Here is a 13,197-nt window from a genome sequence, read left to right as displayed (position 1 = left end):
TTTTTCGTCAAATAAAAAAGGATTGATTCTTTTAGGTTTCCAGCTTGTGTGGGTTGCTTTGAGTGGTCCTATTCATGAATTAAGCAAAAAAAATTCCTTCCACTTTTCTCATTATATAAAATTAGGGCTCACATTTCATTTCAAAATCATAACAACCCCTTCATCTTCACAATTGCTAGAGAGCCTCATCAAAAAGCAAATTATGATTATATGGAAGTAAAGGTAATAGCACACGATGACTTTTGAAAAATATTAGCTTGTTGTTTGGTTACCAGGAAAATGATTCAGAGTATATATATATTTAAACCCAGAGCATTTAACATTGTATGGGGAAATGACAAACGTTGTTGGCGCATGGCTAAGCCTATTGGCTCATCTACGTCAAGGTGCCACTTTTATTTATTGGTTTTTTTGGATGGATATTTAACTGATAAGATTTTCCTTTTTCATTATTATAGCAAAAATGAGAAGGAATGTGCAGAGCTGGTTCAGGTGTCGTGGCTGGAAGTAACCGGTGTAACCCGCAAACTTAGTGCATCCACATGTCAAATCACCTACCAACTGAGCCTCGAAAAGGGTGCATCTGGTTGGACTGGGGCGCCTGTATTCCTGATGGCTAAGGTGGGGAAGAAAGGCAAGTACAAGTGGAAAAAGCTGGAGGTGGAGAAGCTGACTAGGGACCCCACTGATTTTCCAAGTGAGGCAGACCCATTTGGTGTGGAAATTGCTAATGATCAACCAGACAAAAGGCTTTATTTTGGTTTGTATGAAGTGTGGAGTGGCAGATGGAAGCAAGGCTTGAAAGTTTATAAAGCCAAATCAAGAAGTGAACCAAATCCAGGCTTTGATTTCATAATGTTTATATATATATATAATGAAGAGGTTGGTGCTTTTTTATTTCTATTAAATAAAGGGGTCGGTAAAAATTATCTTAAGTACATAATTCCTTTTTTTTAAACAAGAAATAAAAACTTCAATTACAAGCTAACAATAGTATTTATGTTAGGTAACATAACTCGTCTGTCTGTCTATAATTAATCATCAACATGTGAAAGAGTAGCATTAAATATTTTCAAGTCAATAGGAGTATCTTTCATCAAACCAGCTAAAATATCATTAGTCGAGTTCACCTCTCTTGATACTTGTTTAAAGAGAATTCTGCATTCGCATTGGTAAAATTTCTAGATTCGCACAATCAAATCTCTATTAAAGTGTCCTCTAAGTTTTTCATGAACACCTTTAATAGCTTGCGCTCTATCTGTCTCAATAATAACATTAACCCATTTAGCTTCCCAAGCTAAACGGTGACCATCATAGATTGCCTAAAACTCAGCTTATAATACACTACATCTACCAATACTTCTTCCTATTCTCCGCATCCAATTACCATCATCAATCGAAATGTGTGTAAAGCTTTAATTTGAGTTAACCTCCAAGTAGCCTCAATAATTAAATGGATTTGATCTTAAATGGAATATTAATGACAAGATTTCCTCATGTTTTGGACATTAAACCTAGATTTGGTTTTCATTGTGTGTTTTGATTTTCTATTATTTACATTTCTTATCGATTAAAATTTTAAAAATTATACTTTGGAACTTTCAAATTTGTAATATATGGTTGACATAATATCAAATTTAACTTTCAACATTTATATCTTTTGTCAATTTAGCTCTTATTATCTTTTTAAAAAGAGTTAATTCGATATAATCCGAGCTTGAGAACAGCCCAAGAACGACCTAAGACCAATCCAAACTCAAGTTCAAGATAGATCTAATCTAAAACTTGAAAAATCTGAATTATGAAAATATATTTTAAATATTATATAATTATATTAAAAAATTATAAATAACAATGCATATTTATGTTAAATTAAAATAAATTTCAAAAACATTAATTATGAATATAAAATAATTTTTAATGCAATTATTATGTATGTATAATAAATATTCAAAGTTAATAATTATTTAAATTTAATTATTGTATAAAATATATAATAATTTAATGTATTAATATAATGATATAAAAATCAAATTCAACCTAAAGAGCTTACCTATTGAACTTGTCAAACTTTTAGTTAAGGAAAACTCAAATCTGTATATACTCATTGTACCCATAATTCATATGAAAAACGAATACGAAAATATCTTAATATAATTTTTCTTGTTAATTTATGAGATTTTGATGAATACTAGCTTGAATTACAAAACTGATCAAATAATATGACTTTTATATTTTTTATAATATTTTACAACTTTGTAATAGTTTTTATATTTTTTTTTATAATTTTCTGAACCACATATAGAATGAAATGGACAAATAGGTATCAAAATTCAAATAATTTTGGACATTCATTTGTTTAGATTTATTCTAGACATACATTTTTAATATTCTTATATAGTTTTTAGGATTTTAGTTTTTCTAATATATGGTACGTGGCATGCTACATCAGGATATTTGTCCATGTGGCTTGCTATATCTTGTTCCTCATTAATTTTGTTTATTAATTGTGTAAATATTTCTTAATAGTCCAATCGATCAATGATAGTTTTTATTATTAGGACGGCTTTGTTAATTTTCTTTTTTGTCATTGAGGGCTCAATTAAATGCATCCTTGAGGGCTTAACTTTTTTTTCATAAAAGATTATTTTTTACCTTTAAATCTAAATATAATAAATATTTATCAATATTCAAAATTTAATAATAAAATAAAAAAGTTTCAAATGCCAATTTAGTAATATAACAAATAATAACAATTATTTTTGTCAATTTAAAGTTTTTCCAAACTCGTGCCTTGTAACACCCCTCACACATCTTGATGGCCAGGGGGCTGGCAGGGGCCCCACCCCCCTAAAATGGAAAAATTTTTATTTAGACCCCTTTAAAATTTATAAAAATTTAAATTAGCAAAGGTAAAATTGTACTTTGGCCCCCCTAAAAATGATAAAAAATTGATTTAATCCTTAAAAAATTATAAAGATATAGATATTAAAATGGTGAAATTGTATTTTTACTATCGTAAAAATATATAATTTAATTTTGCCGCCTAAAAAAATTTTCTAGCTTCACCAGAGATGCCACCAGAGCATATACGAGTAAGAAATCTCAAATTTATTTAAGGATTAAAGGTTTAAAACATTTTTATAAAATAATTAAAATAGGTTTTCAAAAATTTTTAAAAGAAATTTAAAATAATTTAACATTTATTTGGAGTTGATCGGAACTCAAAACGAGTCCAGAAAGGTCAAAACGTCATAAAATAGTGTAGGGCTAAAAAAGGGAGGAAGGTTGCGACGTTGAAGCCAGGGACGTCGCAATGTGACTAATTGACTTGTTAAGTCCCAAGATCAACGGTCAGAGGTTGCGACACCACTTGCCAAACTCGCGTTGTAATAGCTACGAAGTCACGACGTCACTTATTGAGTAGTTAAGAACATTTTAAAATCTTCCCTTTAAGTCCCTTTGGCCATGGAATACATACGGCATGCTTATAAATAGATCTGATCATGGTTTGGGCCCCCTGATTTGGCCTGAAGGCCCCTTTGAAAAGTGAGAGGGTTTTAGAAAAAAATATAGACCTAAAAAAATGAGATTGGACAAAAAATGAGGCTCGTTTTCTAAACGGGTCGGGCCTCGAATAAGATTTTTTTGGCCCAGGCCGGCCCAAATAAATTTATTTTTTTGATAAAAAATTATATTCATCTATTCTCATTTCCCTGTTGCCCTGTGTCATGCGTGTAAATCACTAAATTGTAAAACAACCTTTGTTCCCAAATCAATTCCTATTTTCACAAAAAAAACCCTAGGTGTCACTCACCAACCGCTGCCCATCGATAGCCGTCTCTAATCCAGTGGCCACTCTATCTCTTGCTTTTTCACCAGCGCCCATCACCGTTGCGTCGTCCCGCTCGTTCTTCCATCAAGACACTGCCATCGTTTCGGTTGAGCTGCTTATTCCTCTATTGCCAATGTTGTTTTTTTCACTTCTTCAACATTATTTCATTTCCAAGTTTGTGTTGCTCTCTTTATTACTGAAAGCTTAGACTTTTTTTGTATTCAACTTTTCTATCGGGTTGATTATATGGGTATTTGCTTGTGCTTCAAGTACATGAGTATTGTAATTTAGGTTGTTTAGTTTTTCTTATTCAAGTACATGAATATATGTAAATGTGGTATAAATGGTTGAAGCCTACGTGGAAATGGTAAGTTTTGATATAAGTAAGTTCGATGATATGTGATTGTCACACTCGATTCCCTTTAAGTTCAAAAATTAAGGAATAATTGAGAAGTTAAATTGAAAGAAGCCATAAGCTCGCGGCCTCTATTGAAAACTCAGGAAAACTTAGTGACCAAATTGGACATGGTTAAAAACCGGTTCTAGTTCGATTAGGTTAGAACTAATTGCTTCCTTAGTGGGGGACAAAATGATTATCAATGGATGGTTGTTATACGGTGGAAGACCGTGCGTGAAGGGCTATAAATAGTTGGGTAGTGACTTTCCGGGGAGGATTTACCTCAAATCTGTTTCACTTTTTTCTTTTCTTTATCTTCTTCCTCGGTTTCTCTGGAGAAGAGATAACTATGGAAGCTCTGCATGGGGTGATAATAAAGAGGTTTAAGTCAGAAAGGTAGGAAATCCAGTGGATTGGTAAGGCTTTAAGTCCTTTAAAGTAGGGGTGTACAAAATTTGGGTAAAATCGAAAAAATTCAGTTAACTGACTGAATCAGATTAATCAGTTAATCGAATTAAATCAGTTGGGGTCAGTTAACCGAATTAATTCAGTTGGGGTCAGTTAATAATTTTCTGGGTTTTTAGTTAACGGTTAATTCGGTTCGAAATTGGTCGATTAACCGAATTTTTTCAGTTTAACCAAAAAAATTAATAAATAAAATTATAATATATAAATATTAGCCCACTACCCACCCATACCCAATCCAATATAAACCCAATATATATAAACCCAAGTACCTAACCCAACCCAACCCAATCCTAAAAACTCAAATAATTTAATAAATAAAAATAAAAATCCTAAAACTAAAAGTCTAAAACTAAAAATCACGTCGAATTTTGGGCTTAGAAGAAATAGGTTTTGAACAAGGGAACAGTTAGGAGACTGCACATAAATATTTAGTTGTGCAAGGAAGTGACATAAATGAATGTTTCCTTCAGTGGTTAAGTGATTTAGGAGTGTTTGGGAGTGTCTAAGAAGTCTTAGGTTTAAGCCTTGGCTTATGCAAAATTTTTATTTTAAGTGAATAAAATCATTGGATATAGATAGTAGGTTCTTAAATTATTGAAATATTGCTTAATGGAGTTTGAACTGGTTATAGAGAGAATTGAGAAGGGATATTTGGAGAGATTTGGGGAGGTTGTTGTTATGGAGAGATATATATATCATCTCATTTGTTCCTTGTTCTCGATAGGAGATCAACGAGATTTTTAAGGTTTTCAGCGCTTTCTCCAATCTGCATTGCTTCCATTTCTAACTGGTGGTGGTCGAGGTTGATTGGCACGTTTCCTGGGAACTAAGGGTGCGATGATCATTAATTTTCGAAATAAGAGTGTTCGGAACAAAGGGAATCTGCAAACTGCAAAAGGTGTGTAATCACCCGCTGTAACTGTATAACAGCAAAAGCCAAAAAGCTGAAATACGGCGTTGAGACCACACAGGCATACGATCGATCGTGTGGCAAGCCCAACCCATGAAACATGGGCGTTTGACTGTAAAGACCTCTATGAGCAAATTTATAGGCTTGGGCGGTAATGGGCCACGTTGGGCCAAAATAGGTCGTGTGGGCTTGATGGGCTTGTGGGCCCCACATGGACGAAATCCATGATTTAAGGCAAATACTACATTGTTCTATGTGGATTCCATAGACGTGGAAAAATCTAGGCTGAGCGGGCCGCACGAGCATGTGGGTCCACTTGGGCCGAGTAATGGGCCTTGGGCCCATTTACATTGTTATGACCGAAATACCTCTATAGGGTAAAATGACCGAAATACCACCATAGGGTAGAATGACTGAAATACCTCCATAGGGTAAAATGACCGAAATACCCCCATAAGGTAAAATGACTGTTATACCCCTAGGAGATGAAATGACTATTATGGCCTTATGTTATGTATGACTGATTTACTCTATAATATGTATGACTATGATTGAGCATGACATTTTGCATACACGTACGATATTATGTCACGATATATTGCATGAGGGTGAGTTGTTATATTTGGAGGAAGTGTACCGTACTGATAAGGTTGCCGGGTCGCCCAAGACGACTGTGGACCTACTGATGGCTATATGCCGTTTATTTTTCTAGCAACTTTGCTGCAATACTATTTAGTGCCGCAACCGGTGCTAATCTTGGTGTGTCTGGCTAGATGGGTCGAATTTATCCCCATATGGTGTGTTTGGCGGGACAGAATGGTGTGTAGAGGTTGGATTAGGTAGGATTTCTAACTACATATCTGCACTGATTAATGATTTTTGTACTGTTACTGCATCGATTAATGATATTAAATATTGTTCACTGCATGACTGATATCTGTTATTGTTATGGGCCAAGGCCCCACTGATACTATTACCAAAATTGGGCAAAGGCCCTACTGATTACTGGCATTGTGATGGGCTTAAGCCCAATCATTTATTGTTACGGGAAAGGGCTTAGGCCCACACTGAACTGGACTGTTACTGTAACAGGCTCAGGCCCAAACTGTATTTATCTACTATTTAATTGACTGTTTTCTTGTTAGGGGATTACACACTAAGTTTTCGTAAACTCACCCCTTTATTTAACTGTACAGGTAATCTCCAGTTGTAGGCGGGTCGGTGCTGCGAGGGACTCGGAGGTGGCCACACAACTGCAGCTGCGCTACAATTGCTTTTATTTAAAATTAAAGTTTGTGTTGGGTTTTGCTTATGTAATAAGGCCATTTATGTTTGTTTAAATTTTTAGTTGGGCTTTTTCTTACTTATTTTAAACTGCTAGTTTAGCAGAAGACGAATTTTCAAAATAATTACTGTTTTCAAAGACACAAAATTTAAACATTAGAGTTTTTAAAAGCTTTCGCGATTTTAGATCAACCTTTTATAACAATAGCAGATAACAAGGTAAACATTTTTGACTAGATGATTTGTTAAATAATAATAAATGGGTTTTTAAACCTAGAAACCATTTTTTACCAACGAGTTCAATTTTCGCTAAACACCTCAATGTGACACCGCCAGATTTGGCCATAACTCCTAGGCTGGGTTTGGGGTGTTACAGGTCTTAACCCTCAAAATTCAAAATACCTAATTTGAAATCTCCCAAAACCTCTCTACTGCCACTGCCAGTCACCTTCGTGAACCGTCCAGCATTCACCAGTCACACTGTCCAGCATCTACTAGGTCACTATCACCGACGAGATGAGGTAGGCTTTTCCTCTCATGTTTGTAGTTTTTGTCAAGTTTGTAGTATTTTCTTCTTAGTAGTGTTTGTCTTTCTCATCCAGATCTGCTTTAGCGGCCACTGTCAGAAGATAAAGTTTGGCAAGGAATTTGCTTCTTAAGTGGGGCATGAATGTAGGGGATGAGAAAGATGGAATAGATAGTAATTTGGGGTGAAAATGGGTGAAATTGGAACACAATAGAAAATTTGATTCAAACACGATTTCCAAGTCCAATTAAGTGGCATTGTGAATGATAAGAGGTGATATTAGAACAAACTCACATAGGCTAAGGTGGATATCATTAACGAGCCTGCTTAAGAAGAACAAGTTACTCTATTATTTTAACCCAATAAAAAGATTTACTTTACATATGCTTTTTGTTATGTTATATCGAATTGGTGTTACAATTTCAATTTAATTATCAAATTATAAAATGTAAAATCTTTTTATAATATCCAGTTCAAACACATACCCAGATATGTTAATATCTTAGCACATAATTTAGCTACTGATTGCCTAAAAAATGAAAGAGAGAGTTACCTGAGTGGAAGTGTGCCAGTGGTTGTTGATGATGGATTATGGAGACGAAGAAGGACAGAACCAGATTGATAGTAGAAGATGATATAGGGTTTGGGGAGAAGAAAAAAAGAGTAAATGGGATGGTTTATGGAAGGCTGCTAGTTTTGGGAACTAGTATCGACAAGTTTTGAGCGTGGGATATTCTCTAAGGAGTGGGTGCCAGCTAATTTGCTGACTGGAGAAGTGCTTTTGGTGTTTCATGTTTTTTGTTCTTAGTTTATTTGTTTCTGCTTTATAAATTCTGTTTTGTTTCTAGGTTGGTTTTTTTTTTTGGTTCATTTTAGATTGGGCTTTGTGCTCTTGTCTGTTTTGTGAGTTAAAAACTTAACATTGCTATTGCTTTTGTTTTGTTTTGGTTTGATAATTTATAATTTATGAAATCTTGAGGAGATTTGAACAAAAAAAAACCATAACATTCACTCCTCAATCTTAATATTTCAATGAAAATCATATTAAATTTATTACATAATTATTTGTACTCACTAGTACATATTATAATCTATACTTTCATATCTCATAATCATATTAAATTTGAAATGTCTCATTTTTCTATTTTATTTTACTGTTATATTCTTTTTTCTTTTTTTCTATATATAATAGATGCTTGTTAGTTCAGTAGGCAAGGAAATAACATACTTTCTTTCAATAATAATAACTAAGATTTGATCTTTTCATAATCTTGAAGAAAATAAATTGAATGTACCAAATTATGTAAGAGAATGTGATTTCAAGGGATTTTTTTCCTCGCCCACATAAATGTAACACTCGTCTATAAATGGTGTTGATCCAATTAAAATTGATTTATGTATGATTTTATGCATAAACAAGCCAAATTAAATGAAGGAAAATAAACCAAACAAAATATGTAATAGTATATGTTGAACTCAACATCAAAAGACAAATAGTATTTTATTTCTCTAAAACTTAACATCAAAATATGTTTAATATTATAAATGTATTTTAATTTATTATAAAACTTTTTTCTTGCAGAATGTCCACCGAACCAACATCTATTGAGGCTAGTGTTACACCTCCTACTTTGATAGATTCTGAAAATTCGGGAGTTGAAGCTTCAAGCCAAACAAAGGGGACTACTGGGGAAAAGAAAAGCCACTCCTCAAAGGTCAAAAGTTTGGACTCACTTCACTAAGATTATTAATAGTGAGGGTGCAAGTAAGACTAAACGTAATTCTTGTGAAAAGGAATTTTGTTGTGATATGAAAAAAAAATTGTACGGGATTATTGAAATATCATATTGGTTCATGTAAGAAAAATCCTAGTAATGTTGTTGACACTAGCCAAGATCAACTAGTTTTACCTAGAAAGGAAGTTGAAGGGGGCCAGGGCATCTTTAAACTTGGAGATTTGATCAAGAAGCATGTAGGAAAGGATTAGCACAAATGATTGTAATTAATGAATTACCTTTCAAGTTTGTTGAAAGTGAAAGCTTTAAGAAATTAATGTTCATGGCATGTCCTAGGTTTCATATTCCTTCACGAACTACTATGACTAGGGATGTTTATCAATTGTATTTAGATGAAAGGGTCAAGATAAAATAACTTTTGAGAAGTTCTTATTCTAGAGTTTGCTTAACTATTGACACATAGGCTTTGTAACACCCCTTACCCATATCCGTCGTCGGATTAGGGTTACGAGGCATTACCAACAGAACATAGCTCAAAATAGGCATCCATTACATTTCATGCTTCGTATTACAATCACATCAATACACATGATTTTATATTTAAATAAAAAATATCATACGGCTTATAAATCGAAACACATTCATATTAATCATTATACATATAAAATCAATCAATCAACTAAAACCCAACCATGCTATATTTCCATTAATACATGAACTATTCATGCTTCACAATAAAAATACTTTATAAGTATAATATTCAAAACATCCTAACATTACATATATGATATTCTAATACCTAGTTTATAATCAAACCTATTTCGTTTTATAAACCAAGTGCGCATATTACAACATTTATTCATAAGACATTTTTAATGTTCACTTGACTTTTATTAGCCAATTTCCATGTACTTAGCCAAATCAAAATATAAAACTTCCATATGCTTTTAATCATGCCCAATTTCATTCACACAACCAAACTAACATATCTCATATTTGGTCAATTAATAAAACTTTCATATAGCATTTATTCGGCTAGCCAAAAAAAATATCTATTATTAGTATGACAATTGTATACCTAACCACAACAAATCATACCATTGATATGTATATAAATATTTTACTTAGCATATGACGAATATATCATCAACTTATATTTTCGTACCTAATTAGTTAACTACAAACCAAACAATTGAATACATATTTAATCAATCATGACAACATTCAATACATAATATGATTATGAAATTATGATACAAACCAAATCACATACTTATCATTATGAATCCAAAGCCTTAGCCGAATATACATATACGTATTAAATATCACTTAATGACATGATTTAAATACTATTGTCGAATCATAAATAACTTATGACCATCACTTATAATTTATCACATGACCAAATACTTAATTTACATTATTAACAACATTCAATTTGAATCATGTTTCAATTTATGCATCTCTATAATAAGTCATTAACAATCCCTAACCCAAACACATTCCACAATCACATGTATCAAGCTTTCCAAATGAACTAATCATAGGCAATATATAATTACTTTATGCCAAAACATATATATATATATATCATGACCAAAACTATATAACTCAAGCATTAAAATATATCCATTATATCAAAAGCATAGAAACTACGCTTAACCAAAATAATAAGCCATTTTTGCATGACTCATATTTACATATCCCAAAATCAAACATTTTAACTAGACTATACATGCCATAAGTTCAAATTCAAACTTAATAAAATACTGAAAACTGTCGATAATGCGATGAACTTTTCTGACGATCCCTGAGCTCATAACCGACTACCAAAATCTCTAAAACAAAGAGCAAACATGCACACACAATAAGCTTTCACAGCTTAGTAAGTCATAAGCAAATATTAATCAAATGAACATTAACACTAAATCAACTAACTGAATCAATACAAAACTTAACTAAAAATACACATATCACACTCACAAGTTTATATATTATCAAATATGTTATTAAATTATTAAATTAATATATTATAAAATAAATTAAATTATAACAAATATATGGTAATAAAAATATACATGTGTAAAAATAATATTGGTACAATTGTAAATAAATATTTAGTTGTTTAAAATTTAAGTTAAAAGATATTTATATTATTATTATTTTATTATTATTATTATTATTATTATTATTATTATTATAAAGTAAAAAGAAAGAAACAAAAGATAGAAGAAAGAAACAGAATAGCAAACGAAACAGGGGAAAAGAAAGAAAGAAAGAAAAAGGGAAAATAGGGTTTTTAAAGCTTGGAGTTCAATTTGGTAAGTCAATTAAGCCATTTTCTTTTAATTTTGATATTTTAGAAGTTTTAAAACAAAGTTTTGATAGAATTAAGTTGATATTTTGTAGGTTCATAGGTTTTTAAGCATGGTTCATGTTGAATAAATTATTGAATTAGGGATTTAATTGAATGAATTTTAGGTTAGAATTGATAAAGGGATTAAATTGTAAAAGAAACTATAAGTTTTATGTTTTAAGGACTAAATTGAGGGAAATTCGAAATTAGGAAAATATGCTGAAATTTTAATAGTTACATTTGAGTTTGGATGAAATTTGAATAAAAATAGAGTGTGAATTGAATTAGGAAAGTAAGTGAACTTAGGTAGGATTAAATTGAGAATAAAGAAGAAATTGAATAGAAATTCAATTATTTATGATAATTAGTGCTGAAATTAATAGTATAAATTATTATTATTTTCGTAGCTAGCAAAGAACCAGAAGCATCGGCACGGAAGGGAAAAGAGAAGATTATCGAGGAGTAAACTCGAGAAAATCACGGTTTGTATTACTATAACTTAAGATATTTACTAAGTGCTATATTGAAATTGTAATCATGGGACATTTAAAGTAAGGTAAGTAATAGCATTTGAAATTAAGTAAGAATACGTGTGAATATTGACTTATATATGAATTGAAATAATAGATGTTTTGAATTGTTTGAATATTTGAAATTGTTGTGGAAATGAATTTGAAATTGGAAAAGTAAAATAATACCCTATTAACTTATCGGACTAGATTGGATACAAATGGCATGCCTTAGGATTTGTGATGTGATGAGGAGATTTGTAGTTCGGCCGAGAAGATGATTCTGTTATTGTATGCTTCGGTTTATCTGAAGAGGCATTTAATACCTTATTGGTGCGCTTGGGAGGATATGATATATCGGTGTGTTATGAAGGATTTATATTTACTCCGGGTGTGTTTTAGTTGGATGTTCTGGTGTGTTGGGGTGGAATCCGCGTATCTGTCAGAGTCCGAGCCTTGTTAATAGGGTAAATAATTGAAATGAAAATTGAAAATGAGATTGATTGATTTTTCACTTTTAAAAAGTACGATAAAGAATGTATCATTAAATTATGAATTGAATTAGTATGTGAAAATATATATATGAATTTAAGATTTATGAAGTGGTATATAATTATGTATAATTAGTTTAAATGATTTATAAAGCTTATGGTTGATGTTTGTAATTTATTAATGTTAAATAGTTTAATTTATAGTAATACCACTGAGTATGAAATACTCAACGTACGGTTGTTTCCGTGCGCAGGTCATTAGAGTTCAAGGTCCAGTTCAGCATCCAGAAGGATCTCGACTCTAACAAGAAAATTTTGGTGATGTATTTCTTCCTTTTGTTTAAGTGGCATGTACTAGGTGATTGTACACGAGTCGTATATATATATATGTAAATAAATATATGTTAAATGGTCTTGGTTGTAAGTAAATGGTTAGGATCTTTTGGATGATAAATAAAGTTTAAATTTATAAGTTAGCAAACTTAGTATGAAATTTTGAAATGAAATGAAAGATATGAATTTTTTTTAAATATTAACTTTAACCTTTATAATTAAAGTAGTAAATCAATTTATTAAGCATGATTTAGTAGCATTTTAAGTTATAAAATCTTTGATTGAAATATTGGTATTGGTTTGTTTTTTGTTTTAAGTTGCAGGGGGTTTTATGTAAAAATAAGCAAAAATA

General features: G+C 31.5%; 1 protein-coding gene across 1 annotated transcript; it reads left to right on the top strand.

Moving 5' to 3' along the window:
* The first annotated feature begins 228 nt into the window (after positions 1-228).
* On the top strand, positions 229-984 carry LOC107949950 (protein PHLOEM PROTEIN 2-LIKE A9). The gene is made up of 2 exons (XM_041090244.1): positions 229-386; positions 459-984. Exons 1-2 carry the CDS (start codon positions 280-282, stop codon positions 955-957), a joined length of 606 nt encoding a protein of 201 aa, XP_040946178.1. The 5' UTR covers positions 229-279; the 3' UTR covers positions 958-984.
* The last annotated feature ends 12,213 nt before the right edge of the window (positions 985-13,197 follow it).

Source organism: Gossypium hirsutum, chromosome D03, assembly GCF_007990345.1.
Source record: "Gossypium hirsutum isolate 1008001.06 chromosome D03, Gossypium_hirsutum_v2.1, whole genome shotgun sequence".
NCBI lineage: Eukaryota > Viridiplantae > Streptophyta > Magnoliopsida > Malvales > Malvaceae > Gossypium > Gossypium hirsutum.
This window is presented reverse-complemented; position numbering and strand designations above follow the sequence as displayed.